At 37.8% G+C, this 14,712-nt stretch overlaps 1 protein-coding gene and 4 non-coding genes across 5 annotated transcripts in view; 3 read left to right on the top strand and 2 right to left on the bottom strand.

The window, feature by feature from the left end:
- Positions 1-14,712, top strand: part of LOC136256855 (serine/threonine-protein kinase Nek8-like) — a 29,234-nt gene that overhangs the window by 3,371 nt on the left and 11,151 nt on the right. Inside the window, exons 6-14 of the mRNA XM_066049914.1 lie at positions 640-721; positions 2,574-2,642; positions 2,706-2,848; positions 4,060-4,177; positions 4,455-4,622; positions 4,934-5,084; positions 5,135-5,211; positions 5,319-5,397; positions 5,444-5,482. Of these exons, the coding sequence (XP_065905986.1) occupies positions 640-721; positions 2,574-2,642; positions 2,706-2,848; positions 4,060-4,177; positions 4,455-4,622; positions 4,934-5,084; positions 5,135-5,211; positions 5,319-5,397; positions 5,444-5,482 (926 nt within the window). The remainder of the gene's footprint in view (positions 1-639; positions 722-2,573; positions 2,643-2,705; positions 2,849-4,059; positions 4,178-4,454; positions 4,623-4,933; positions 5,085-5,134; positions 5,212-5,318; positions 5,398-5,443; positions 5,483-14,712) is intronic.
- Trnag-ucc (transfer RNA glycine (anticodon UCC)) lies at positions 6,429-6,500 on the top strand. The gene has a single exon. It is a non-coding gene; the product is annotated as a tRNA-Gly (tRNA).
- Trnag-ucc (transfer RNA glycine (anticodon UCC)) lies at positions 8,409-8,480 on the bottom strand. The gene has a single exon. It is a non-coding gene; the product is annotated as a tRNA-Gly (tRNA).
- Trnag-ucc (transfer RNA glycine (anticodon UCC)) lies at positions 12,137-12,208 on the bottom strand. Its single transcript has one exon. It is a non-coding gene; the product is annotated as a tRNA-Gly (tRNA).
- Trnag-ucc (transfer RNA glycine (anticodon UCC)) lies at positions 13,048-13,119 on the top strand. The gene has a single exon. It is a non-coding gene; the product is annotated as a tRNA-Gly (tRNA).

Genomic DNA, 14,712 nt, shown 5'->3' with positions numbered 1-14,712 from the left:
TATATTTTTAACACAGATCATCAGGTCCAAGCCTCCACTTTTTTCCAGGGCCTTTCACTCTCCTGGGGGCAAAAATGGTTACTCAGTGTTCCTTGGCCATGTACATGCTTAGGCTGTAGGGTTTGGGAAAGTCATCTGTGACGGGTGTTTTTACTGTATGCTGTGTGTAAGACGTGACTCACATGGGCAGTGAACATAAGAGCAGTTTAGCCAAACACCATGGTTAGAGCACCAGCCGGGTACATACGCATTGCAAGGTTCCAGATTTGATGCTTAAGGATGCATAAATGTTGTTTTTTTGAGCAAGGAATTTATTCACATTGCTCCATCCCCAGTTGTATAATGGATGCCTGGGTAACTGAACATACTGTCCATGTTTTGATAACACTGTTGAATCATTGTGGAACTTTGGTTTCTACAATTAATCTTTGTCCATAAGATATATGGCACAGTACTTCTGCCTGTTACTAGTGCACTCAAAACTCCTGCAAACTCCATTGCTGGTTTACTGAGCAACAGTAGCAGAATGTAGCTGCCAGGGGTTTACTCTGTGTGTGTGTCTTCTCTTGTGTGTACAGGGTGTACATGTGAGTATGTGTAATGTGTTGTTCTTGGCCTTAACCATCAACACTTATATAGATATCGGAAGAAGTCAGACATTTGGGCATTGGGTTGTCTTCTTCATGAGATAGTGACACTGAGGAAGGCATTTGAGGCTGATGTGAGTTCCAAATGGTGCCACACATGTAAATACTGTAACTTGCCATAGTATTCAATTAGCAGAAAGCAAATTTCTTCATACCCATTGTTGCCTAGTAACACTATACACATGGCTATACCCACACACATACTTCAATAACAGTCAGACTACAACTTGTTGGATTTGTAGGAATTGTTCGGGATTGTTCACATATTTTATTTGTCATGCAAAATTTCTGACTAGTGATCATGATAACAACATAATTTTGAGAATGCTACTTTCTACTACGTATAAGTTTCTATACTGCATAAATACTGTATGTACATATACAGTGGATGAAGTATGTTGGACATGCTCTAAGTGCCACCTACCGTTAATTGCATTGTTTAGGGTATTTCACTGTACTCTCAATAGTTGGAACACAAAACGGAGAAATACAGGTTTTGCTGCCATTTGTTAAAATAATATTCAGATTGTTCTTCATGTAAGATTCAAAGTAGTGTGCTTTGTTGTTTTTTTTAAAGTGCTTGGGATTAACGTATTACCAAGAGTTAATATCTCCCATATCATTAGCTCTTGTTGCCTCCACATTTTATTTTAGTGGTATTTAATTATAAAGTGTGTCCAATCTCCTCGTATTTACAGCTTATGTGTCTACTGTATATACAGTATGATGTTATGCTTTACAGTGAAACTTCATTAATGGGGCCACCAAAAACTTTGGCCATAATAATGAGGTGGTCTTATTTATGAGGTCAGGAAGTACAGTACACCTTAGCTGTGTTTGGGACTTACCGTATAGCTTAAATATTTCGAAGGAGAAAATTTCGCTGATTTCGTGGTTTTGGGGGTTATCAACGAAAATTTTAGCTTTGAAATATTTAGACCTCCATATGATCTAATACATTTTGGGAGTGTTTGCAAATCCACGAAAATTTTCTTTTTAGCAACATTGCTCAACCTTGAAATATTTGCCCCTCGAAAAATTTAGGCTATATGGTACTTAACATGGTCACTATAATGGGGTGGTCTTCTATGAAAGGTGGCTGCTAAGTGAGGCTTCACTATACTATGAAACCTCACTTAATGGCTACCTCTTTAATGAGACCATGTTGCTATAGTGACCATGTTGTGAAATAGAGAAAGTATGGATTGAAAGCATGGATTTTGTTGTAATAGCTTATCAGGTTTTGTTCAATAAGTTTTGATCTCTTTTCTTCAATACGTTCACAGCTCCTTTATACGTCTCCTAGTTACAGGATTACATCATGTGGTAACTAATTACTTGTGTAAACCATATCATTAACAATTTTGTGTCATATGGTAAACTGCAATACACTGGTTAAGTACTCATTAACTATGTATATTACGGCTTCGCATTAAGACTTGTAATGTTTTGCAAACTACACAAATCACAAGATACGTATGTACGTAGGTATGTATATGTAAATACACACAAAGAACATTAAAATATTTTACAATTGCAGTTTACAGTGCACACACTCACACGTGCTTATTATATACAAATGTAGAACTTGGTAGGGGGGTGAAGGTGGGGGGAGTTTCATGAAGTATGGGCAGTAAAGATTTGCGTGCTACCATGTGCACATAGATGAGCCTGGGGCTTCCCTCCCCTCCCACGAAATTTTCATATTTTAAACTCTCTTAGGTCCTGATTACTTCTAGTGCATTCTCATGTCCACTGTACCTGCCATATTACACATGTCACATATTCCATTCAATGTTACAATTATTGTTGGTATATGTTTTAAACTTTTGCTCAATGTTTAAGAAGTGTGGTGGGAGGGGGATGGGGCAAGCCCCTGCCCCCTGTACATACAGTCACATGCACTGTCATTGTCCTCATGTCCAGAATCTTCCTGCTCTGGTCAACAAGATTATGCATGCTTCAGTTAAGCCGATTGATGAACAGTACAGTAAGGTGAGCCCCACCCACTATTGCTACACTGCTGCAACATCAGCTGGTTGCATTTCCTCCCCTCAGGGCCTCTGTGAGCTGCAGAAAAACATGCTCCAGTTGAACCCTGACCTGCGACCTGGTATTGAGGACATTATGGCAGAGCCATTGGTCATTAATGCCTTGATAAACCTGTACACTGATATTGGTAGATTACCGTGTTCTAATAGGTACATATCACATGTATGATATGTTTGTGTGCATGCTGTGAGTCCGTCTGTCTGTCTGTCTGTCTGTACTAAAGTGATGTTGTGTGCATGCGTGCGTGTGTGTGTCTGTACTAAAGTGATGTTGTGTGCGTGCGTGCGTGCGTGCGTGTGTGTGTGTGTGTGTGTGTGTGTGTGTGTGTGTGTGTGCGCAGCGCACATGTGCATGTGAGGCCACCCAGCAAGTGGATATAGAGTACTAGTTTTGTAGCTGCATGGTTCCAGGTTTGATGCTTACCTGGTAACCTGGGAAACAAATGCCCTACTGTCTATGTCTTGGGAAGTTGTGGAGTTTTGGGTTCTTAAAACTCCAGTCCTATGGGTTAGGATTTACCTGCATCAATTCAGGTATACCTGAGGGTGCACCAAATACTCATTGATGCCTCTTTATATTTGCTCTACATTGTGACTCTGCTTGATAACTGCAGACAAACAATGTTACTTTATACAATCATTTTCACATACGTACCAGCATTCTGTGGGTACTGTTGGTTACTATTATTTAACGACCAATGGATACATATACACAATCACGTACATATGCATAATTTAGTTATGTATGTACATGAAAAAGTAACAATGTCTACTAGCCATGTGAAACACAGCTTTTGTATGGTACCCCTCAAATGCAATGTCGTTTCACGAGAGTGTGAGAAATTAAAAAACTCACTAATTAAAAGGTGTGGCACCATTTTGTTTGTAAAGTATTAATCTACTGTACATACACTATATACATAACTGCTGAGTATTCAGTTGAATACTGGAACACTACTGTAGTTATATACGTACGTAATGATCACATGTGGTGTTGTATTATTCATTTTCTATTTTCTCAATGTAACCATTTTCACCCAGCCAGTATACTGCTTAAGTATATTATTTGCTGTTCATCATGCATCTCCGTATATGTACAAGTGTTATGGTATACTGTAATTGGCAAATAGTTGATGCTTATAGTTTGGTGAATTAACTTGTCAAGCAACTTGGGAGAATAATAGTTAGGAGAATTTCCTGTGCAGGACCTACTGAATAATGTATAAAAACTAGTTGACAAATACAATAAACTTGTTGGAACTTTAGTCCCCCAAACATACCTACTTCTTAAACAGTATGTATTTTTGCTGTTACTATAGATTACATACATATTGTTTGTGACTTCACATGACCTCACGTAGGACACAGAAGACAGTCAATGGTCCTTACAGTAACAACAGAAAAACTGATGAGGCAAAGAGAAGAGTAGGAGCATTTGGCAAACTTCATCAAGGATCATTTTATGATGACCTTGAAGATGTAAGTGACAAACTGACACATAGACTGGCCATGAACATATCTTGTTCCTTGTAAATTTAGAATATAAAGCTTTGATTTTAAAGAGGTGTTTGTTTTTACTGTATGATTAAAACCAATAAACAAAACAGTTTCTGTTTTTGTAGTTTATACAATGCACAGACGTACATAGTGCTCCATGCCGTGTAAATATTTAATCATGCTAAATGTGTGTACGTATATAAGATTACATTCTGTAAAGAACTTTACAACAATACATCATCATCACTGTTGTTGCTAGGTATCTGGGGGTCATGGTTCAGTCAGGCCGGAGGTATTTATGTGGGGTGGAGGGATCAGCATACCCTTATTAATGCCCCTCCAATCTGACGATGAAGTGACTCAAATTGCTACCAGTAGGAGTCAACAACTTGCAACTACGAAGGAAGGAAAACTAATTGTCTGGGAGGTGTGAGTTGTGTGTACGTAGTACATATGTACTGTATGGGTAGGTGTTTATAGCAGTATGTGATTATATGGTTACATGTTTTTATTCACACATCTTTTGTAACTGCTATAAAATTTGACCAAGTGCAAATTGTATTAAACCGTTTGTGGTCAAATTGATGACAATACAATGCACTGTATTTTATTTTTAATAATGATAGGGTCTTTGACATATGCAAGTCTATACTGTCCCATACACAGCATTTTTAGAGTTCACTCTGTGTGGCTTATTGGTTACCATTGTATTGACATTGCCTCATACACATTTTGTAGTGTGCTTCTGGCTCCCTGGCAACCACCCAGTTCCAGACAATGTCAGAGAAAAAGCCACTCACCAGTCTCAGTTTTGTCCCTCGGCCACTCAAGTCAGACTCCTACATCAAGCAGGTATCATGTGGTGACCACTATACGGTGTGTGTAACAGGTTAGTTGTTCTTATGGTAATACTAGCTCATGTGACCTCGTGTGATCCAGATAAAGGCATCCTGATGACTTTTGGAAGTGGAGTCAATGGCTGTCTTGGACATGGTAACTATGATGACCTCAAAATGGTAAATGCATCCCTACATATGTACTTCTGTTGTGTGACTTCTCTTTAAGTCAAGTATCATTCTAATTCTAAAGCACAACATATAAATCTCCCTACATATACATATAGCCGAGACTGGTTGAAGGTCTGCTGGACAAGGAGGTGGTCAAGTTAAGTGCAGGGTCCACACATGTTATGGTGATCACAGGTAGGTGTCCTCTTAATATGAGTCATGTGACATCTTGTCTATTTAGATGATGATTGTCTGTTTGCATGGGGAAAAGGAGATATGGGTGCGTTCTTTATACTTACTTAACTAGTTAAGTATGTTAATAATGTTATACCATATTGCTTACATGTGAACTAGCCAGAAATCTCTGCACAGTAGTACACCATGAAATACACACACACCTTGATAGTCAATACACTTGTTTGTAGTCCTGTGTACATAAGCCCCTACTATCAGGATACACATCTATAATAATAATGATGAACTTTATCATAGTCCCAAGATGTCCAGAATTGAGAGGTTTAACCATATGAAATAAAGTGTTTACATAGCTGTGATAATGACACCAGGTGTATCCATCCATCCATGGCTCACATAGCTGGTGATGTCCGACATGAAATGCCTACACCTTCACCTGTTAAGCATGATACAGGCTCCTGTGGAGTACTAGTGCTGCCCCAATAGGATTTTCCTTATTAGTGCACAGGTGGCTTAGTTTTCAAGGCTGACGTAACCATGGTAGCTAAGGACTTATTTGTGCATATTTTTAGTAATCAGTTGTGGTGTGTGTTTAGTGCAGTGTGTACTGCATGTATGTAAGATCTAAAGTGAGATTAATTTATGGTCCAGGATATAAGTGCTGTTTATTGCACGTACCTACACAATAATTATATTAACAATAAAGTTATAATGTGTGTCAAATTTATGTGGTTTAATTACTATAGCTTGATTAAGGTATAATTTCTTTTGTTCTTTTTGTATTAATTACTGTACGTATTTGGCACAAGACGTTACCCTACTTTTACATACATAGTTGTGTGCCTACCTGAACATGATGTACTTAAGTGTACAACCTTTTATCTCTTTGTGTTTTCATTGCAAGTGTCTGTGTTGAGAATACAGATCAGAATGTGTTTATAAACTAGCTCCGCTTTTTTATTGTAGTTAAAAGTTCACTGGCTTCTGATGTACAAATATAATCTTCTTTAAAACATCATCAAACAAGTGAAGCGTTGGTGGTGTAATGGTTAGCATTGTTGCCTTCCAAGCAGTAGATCTGGGTTCGATTCCCGGCCAACGCATCTTTTTTTTTTCTTTTTTTTTTTTGTCTCCTCAATTTCTATTGTTCCCCCAATTTGTAGTGTGTAAAGATTTTTGATATCTTCAAGCTCTTGTGAATCTTAACATTCTGGTACTTAATGTAGATTATAGGGGTGAAACCAGAAAGTATCCAGGTCTGACCCGCTTTACAGGATATCCAAATTGTATTACGTGTGATTTAGCAGTGTGTATGTGTATTTAGTCTGGCAGCAACCCAGTTTCTTTTGTCAGCCATGCCCATTGTGTATTGCTCTCTGTAGGCATATGTGTAGGCATACATGGAGCCACAAATGTTTATCATTAGGTGTGTTGCAGTCTGTAGTTATGCACAAAACTAGTACATGAAGCCATGTCTGTTGCTGTCTATACACTTACATGTAGCCACACCCACTAATCAATTGTTAGTAGTGTAAGTAGTAAAATGCAAAGATTTTTTGGAGTGGCATGTTATTCTCAGATACTGTACCCAGGGTTCTGCCCACACTGGCCTGCAGTGGTTCAAAACGACCAGTACCTCTAAAAACCGACCAGTACCCTCTTAAATCCGACCAGTACAATTCTTACATATATCACTGATACATGTGCAAAATACCCTAATATAACACACAACATATCAGTTCATATTAACTTTAGGCCACCACTCAGGAATTTCTGGGCAGAACCCTGTGTACCTGAGAATGCACCATAGAGTCTAGTGGGCATGGCCCCTTGATGCCATGCACATAAAAGAAAGCACAGAGATGCTTACACTATTGCCCCCCCCCTCCATCCCCCGAGTCATTTTTTAGATGAAGGCCTGGAACAAAGCTGTATTGGAATTCTCAATGCCAAAGTAGGGATTTTCCCACATAGCTACATTGTAATCATTCATATATCTTGTTTCATTCTTTATATCGTTAGAATCCTATTTCACTTTTTAATTAATTTGTTCTCTTTCGTGCTATAGCATAGCTATGATATACACAGACTGGGCCTGTAAAAATGGGCACATAAAAATTACCTACTTTTTCAAACTTTGATGTGTCATACTTTTGTATTTCATTATTACTTGGCCATGAAATTTTCAGCACTTATTAAACATTTCGGTGGCTATAAACTACAAGTTACAGAATGAAAATATTGCATTCCAATACTGAGATATGAGATGTTGTGTGGCAGGGTGTAGTTTGTGTCTATTTTTGCAGGTTCGGTCTCATATGGCCGTGACTATATGACGAGCTCTCGTCTTGAGTGAGTTATGTGATACATTAAGGGGTGTGGTTTGTCATCTATAGCAAAACCATGGTTTATTGCAGCTAGATCATTAAGGAGCATGGCAATTGTGTACTCTGATTGTTGCGGCATGTTCTAGTCGTATAGAGGGCATGGTTCTAAGTATGCTCCTCTACAGAAAGTGTTGATGTGGAAAATTAACAATTGGTATGGTTTCCTTGAAAAGAAGACATTGATGTAATTGAAGATGAAGGGAAAAGCAAATTGCAAAAGGTAAACACTCATTGGAACCAGAAAAAGAAAAGCACATCCCACTGGCGAGTTTTTTTATTGTGGCAAGAAATGGTGGCCATGTGTTGCTTTGTTTGGCCTCTAGCCATGCAACTGTGGTCTGGCAGACAGGCTGGCAGACAGACAGACCAAATTTGAGTTTTGGACATACAGCAGTCTGTTTGCTTTTAACGTTGGATATATGCACTAAGACTACTCAGTAAAAGTGGTGTTTGTCTTGTATGATGTTCCTATGTTTCTTTAACTGCAGCAATTTGTGAGGCACCCCCTAGGGGGAACCCTACCAATGGTACTACCATACTGGACCTGTAGGATTAAAGCAAAAATCTCTTCAATGATTGCTGTATTGCAATTGAAAGTAGAGCAGGTATTAAAAAAATTACATGTGCATTGGCTGGGAATCAAACCCAGATCTACTGCTTGGAAGGCAACAATGCTAACCATTACACCACCAACGCTTCAGTCAATTAGTGCTGCTTTAAAGAAGGTAATCAGAGAACTATAGACAATCTATACATATTTAAGAACACACCAGAGAAAACTTGGTGATACAATTCTCACCATACCATGTGCTCATTATTATGATATGAAGTCTATCAGGATGTGAAAATAAACTATCAAAAACAAAATTTAATGTTGACGTTGCTGTCCACCAACCTGTTACTCTACAAAACACAAGTGGTAAAGTGGCTATAAAAGTATACCTCAGACATCCAGTTACTCCAGAATAAAGGACATTTTTTTCAAAACCAGGTGTGCACCCACAGCCGGCCTTTGGCCGGCTGTGGGCATGCCTGGTTGACTGAAATTGTTTTCGTAAAAGTGTGTGTGTGTGTGTGCGTGTGTGTGTATGTGTGTGTGTGTGTGCGTGCGTGCGTGCGTGCGTGCGTGCGTGCGTGCGTGCGTGCGTGCGTGCGTGCGTGTGCCTATCTACATGTATCTACCTATCTACCTATGTTTGTCCGTACGCACCCATGTGAGCAAAATCGTTAAATGGTAAAAGTAGGTTTTACGTAAGAAATAAAAGCAAAATGAAGGCTGTACTAAACTTCTGCACAGGTAAACTTTGCTCAGAGGTGGTTTCTTTTCGGCGGTCTGAAATACGGGTGTGGTGAGTCTCCTCAGACTTTGTGAATTACCTTCCCTTCGGGTTTTACAGGCATTTAACAATTGAGAAACAACAGTGCTAGCCTCGTAGACTACCAGGAATAATAGCCTATCCCTTCGAGTTGGGAAAGGGGTGTATCCCCTACGTACATGAACAAAAGTGAAGAGCAGCTCTGAGGCTTTGTTGAGAGAATTTGTGGAAAAAGACACAATAGTCAAACCATAAAATAGTTTAGAAGATACTTCTCTGTGTGATATGTTGTTAAAAGTGGTTTGTTTAACAAGCGCTTCCTTAGCAGTGCATAGCAACGTAATTGAAGAATTACAAAAATTTCATGAATTACAAAATCTGAGAATTACAACAAATTAATTATGTGTTATTGCACAACCAAAAACCTATTGGTTAATTCCAAATGAGTTAGCTAGCTGCATGGTGCCTGGTTTTTAGAAGTAGCACATTAACTTGTTTCAAAACTAAAAGCAAATATATACAGAATAATGATCATAATGTTTTAAAAATATTTTTTGTTCAACTACAGCTGTATGTGGTATGTAGTAATCATTGGTGGACTCCTAGAACATGATGTTCCCTTTTCTGTTAGTCTCACAACTCATGCACACATACATAGAGAGATTACATCTGATGTCCCCAGCACTAGGGATGGGCGATATCTTCAAAAACAAATATCAATAATTTTTTTTGACACATTATCTCAATAACTGCCAATATAATTGCAATGTGTCTCTTGAATAGATCATAACTATATAGTCCATATCAACTGACTTGCCTGTCAAATTTGTTTTCATTTTCCAAAGAATGTTAACTTATTGCATAGTACGGTACTGCTCAAATACAGCATCGCACTCAGTCGAGGGAGTCGATTGCAAGCAATCGAAAATTTGCTAATTAAAGGGGCGTGGCACTTCTTTTGCTCGCGAGTATTCACTGTGCAAGATAGGGGATAAATATTTGCAAACAGAATGAGTGCCACGCCCCTTTAATTAGTGAATTTTCGATCGTTTGCAATCGACTCACTCAAGCAAGTGCGACGTTACATTTGAGCAGTACCATAGCTGGTTGTCCTGAGCTGTACCCATTTTTTTTGTACTAGATGTTGCTCCATACAGTACTAGGCAACAGCAACGATAACACATTGTGCTTGTTACAATGTATCTCGATATCATTATTGCACATCTATATCAGTATTGTATTGAATTTCTTTTGATGTTGTTGAAATATTGCCAACCCCTACCCTGTACTGTCTAGTCATATTCCAGTATTATGTGGTGTGTTTGTGTTTGTATTAATGCTCACTGTACCATGTAACTTGTTGGTATTGTCATCAGCATGGTTTCCATGGTGCTAAAGTTGCATAAATACAATTTGAAAAAGCATCTATGTGTCCATAACTTTGTTGTGAAACTAGCAATACTGTTATTGTGTATGTAGCTGTATACAGTAAAGATATCCTCAACAGTTTTGTCCATCCCCATCAGTATCCGATGATCAAAGACATTGCTCACAAGTGCGTGGTGAATGCAAGTTTTTGTTAATAGCTATTTGGTCTGGGAAAACTTTACTGTAAACCGTTACACTGTAAACATCAAATTAAAATAATTTTATCAGTAAGGAGCTGAATTCAAGTTTGAAAAGAACCATTGCACCCTCCAATGCTCAATCTTCTGAAGTATGTACACCTGTAAATGTTCTGCTTCATTGCCAAGACAGATGTAAAATGAAGAAGAAACAAGGGGGAAAAAAGGAAATGCATTGGCCAGGAATCAAACCCAGATCTACTGCTTGGAACGCAGCAATGCTAGCTATTACACCACCAAAGCTTCAGCTGGTTTGTGTTACTTTTAAAACCATGCAATGTATTTGTATTATCAGAAGCCAGTAACCACAACACACACATGTTTGGGGAACATTCTAATTCACCCACACCACAAGAAGTGATGTTATTGTACAAAAGTTCAATGGAATTGACAGTGATTTTGCTGTCTACAAAGTTTAATGTCTTCAGTACCTTGTAAAATGTCTACCATGTCACGGTTATGGATGCCATATGTACTCTTATAACAATTTTTATACTACATACATACATATGTGAAGACGTTTAGTGTGGAATCAGCAAGCCTGAAATCATTTAATTATAGATATAACTCCTGGGCAGTTTTGTACATGCTAATCATCAAAATCTGATAGTCAAAGACAGTAATCACAAGTAGGAAGGCACAGGTAAAGTAGCCATGTGATCTAGGAAATGCATAATGTATTCAGTAAAACTACAGTAGCCAGAAGTTGAACTATTGCCTGGAGAGAAAAAAGCTATTGCTTTTCTAGAGTGTTGGTCTACACACAGCTTATACAGTGTTACAGCTAAAACCTCCCAAATGCTTTAGTTCATTGCAATAAAAAGCAAGGTAGGAAAAAAACATGCATTGGCCGGGAATCGAACGCAGATCTACTGCTTGGAAGGCAATGATGCTAACCATTACACCACCAACGCTTTGGTTGGTAGGTAATGTGATAAAGAGGCTTATATTTGTATTATCAGAAGCCAGTAGCCACAACACACATTTTGAAAACATTCTAGTTCATCTACACCATAGATTCTGTAATTCAACATTCATAGAAATATTCTATGGAATTTTACTGTTTACAAACCAAAAGTTGTAAAGTGATACGGCTGTAAGTAGAATTGTTATCAATAATCACGTATATAAATGTCTTGTACACTTACAGTCATCATTCTATAGAACGCCTGGAGCATAAACCAGAAACTAAACCCAGATCTATGTATGTATATACTGGAATATTAACAACACCAATGCTCTTCTGAAGTGTCTGTGGCTGGTCTGAAGAATACACCACTGAGCTGTAACTCTGACCTGTCATGTATGGCTGGCTATACACCTATACCAGGCCTGTAAAAATAGAGCTAAAACATGGCTACTAATCTGCTTTGTTGCAAGGCAATTATAAAATCAAAAAAAGAAAAGAGTATGCGTTGGCCGGGAATCGAACCCAGATCTACTGCTTGGAAGGCAACAATGCTAACCATTACACCACCAACGCTTTACTTAGTTGTGGTTGTTTTAAAGGGCATTTTATTTGGTCATCAGAAGCCAGAAGAGTTTAACCACAATCCAACCCATTTTCAAAGTAGAACACTGATGTACTGTGAAAGCTACTGAATAGTTACTATTCATAATGATTACTTACAATCTATGGAAAGAATTACAAAAGTACTGGATACATATGTGTAAAGCCAATGCTTGTTTTTATTCGGTTTTAAGGGTATGTGTGTATGTATGTACATATACATATGTAATAGTCTTCTCTCCTAAGAATAGTGATGTTGTCATGTTTGTCTATACACTTTGAGTCAAAAGCTATTGTTTTTTTTATAATGAGTGACAAAGAAGAAATACAGATGTGCAACTAGCATTGTCTGCTGAAATGCTATTTGTTAATTTATGTCCTGCTGCTACTATGGGCTTTTGTATTGGTCTAGACCTATATAACACTTGAGATATTTCTTGTGTTTACTTTGAATTTACATAGTGAAATTTACATAGTGGAAAATTGTATCTCAGATTGGCTTTACAATATGCCTTATAACTGACCAAAAAGTGATGATCAAGGTGTCCTTTTTACATGCTAAGAGATACTTTGCATGGATTGGACTATTTCCAAATGTCTAGATTACAAAGGTGAACTTTTTTATCAAGTGTCCTGACGGTTTCCACTGTACACATTACAATCACATGCTTCTTGGATACTAAAGTAGTTTTCTTGAATGCACAGCACAATCTTGGAAGTGTTTTAAACCTTCCACTTGGAATATTTCCTAAACTTTATTGGCTTCTGATGACCAAATAAAATGCCATTTAAAACAATCACAACCAAGTAAAGCGTTGGTGGTGTAATGGTTAGCATTGTTGCCTTCCAAGCAGTAGATCTGGGTTCGATTCCCAGCCAATGCATGCTTTTTTTGTTTTCAATTTGCTTTGTTTTGTTTTTTTGTCAGATCATTTGGAACAGGTTGTACCAGGACTGGACTGGTCATACAGGACTGGTCGTAAAGGACTGGTATAAGTAGGTGCTTCAGAATTATGTACATTCCTCATATACAAGCCACACTCGAATAAGCACCTGTCTTGATAATTAGCATATTGAACAGCTGGAGTTTCAATTATAGACCCAGGCTATTAGATTATTAGCACATTGAACAGCTGGTCTCAATTATAGACCCAGGCTATTAATGCGATTTATATTAGTGGCTTTAATTCTTTTCATTGCTGTTGCTGCCATTTCTTCAAACAACAAACCTTCTGAGGGATGAAGGTGCATGAGTACTCCGTATGAGTCTGTCTACATGCAAATGTATGTCATACAACTGCTTGTAACGCCCACTTGTGTATAACTACAACTACTGAAACCCATGACTTGTCAAAAGTATGTCAACAGCAGCTGCTACAAGATTTTTCAGCTGGTTTATAAATGAATTGTAAGAAATAAATGCTCGGGCTTTGTAATAGGAAATATGGTAACAGCACACAAAATGACCTTATTGGTCTAGCTAGCTGCACACCTCTTGGCTTACGCAAGATACTCTAATACAACAGTCACTCTAATACAAGTGTGATATTCTAATAGAACAGTCACAAGTTACACTGTAGCTGGCTGTGCTACAACAAAAAAAACTAAACAAACTAGTTTTTTTTTTTAAATTGAAAAATGAAGTAGGGATTTATGCAATAAAAAGTAATGAAACAAGAGATGAATGATGGTATTGCAGCATAGCTCAGTGGGAAAGTCCCTCCTTTGGCACGTTAGCTATAACAATTATTTGTTCAATGCCAAAGTACAAGTAGTGTGCCAAAGTAGGGACTTTCCACCGAGTTATGCTGCAACACCATCACTCATTTCTTGTTTCACTACTTTTTATTGCATAGATCCCTACTTCATTTTTAAATTAGCAATTTTTAAAATACTAGTACTATACCTGCCATGTTCTGAAAAGTTTAGGTACTAGCTGGATACGTACCACAAAGAAAAAGTCTGATTATTACACTGTAAAGGTTAGGAATAAAGCTACTGAAGTTTAAAGAGTGGATCAAACATTAGAATTTTAGAAAGTGTAGGAATCTAACCAAGATCTGCTACTTGGAAGAAACCATCCATTACTCTTTTGCCATGTCACATCTAAAACCTTTTAAATAGTCTGTTTCATCTACTGCTTGGAAGGCAGCAATGCTAACCATTACACCACCAACGCTTTGGTTGGTTGATAGTGTGATAAAGAGACTTATATTGGTGTTATCAGAAGCCAGTAGCCACAATACACAGTTTGAAAACATTCTAATTCATCCATACCATAGATACTGTAATTCATATTACATCCATAGAAATGTTCTATGGAATTTTATTATTTAAAACCCAAAAGCAATAAGTAGAAAAACACTCTTGTCATCAAAATTATAAAAATGTCTTATACACCTGTAGTCACCATTGTATAGAATGCCTGGAATGTGAAATAGATGTAAAGAGTTGTCACCAGCTGGGGAAAACTGGCT

This window comes from Dysidea avara, chromosome 5 (genome assembly GCF_963678975.1).
Source record: "Dysidea avara chromosome 5, odDysAvar1.4, whole genome shotgun sequence".
Lineage (NCBI taxonomy): Eukaryota > Metazoa > Porifera > Demospongiae > Dictyoceratida > Dysideidae > Dysidea > Dysidea avara.
The sequence above is the reverse complement of the archived record's forward strand: the minus strand, read 5'-3'. Positions and strand labels throughout refer to the sequence as shown.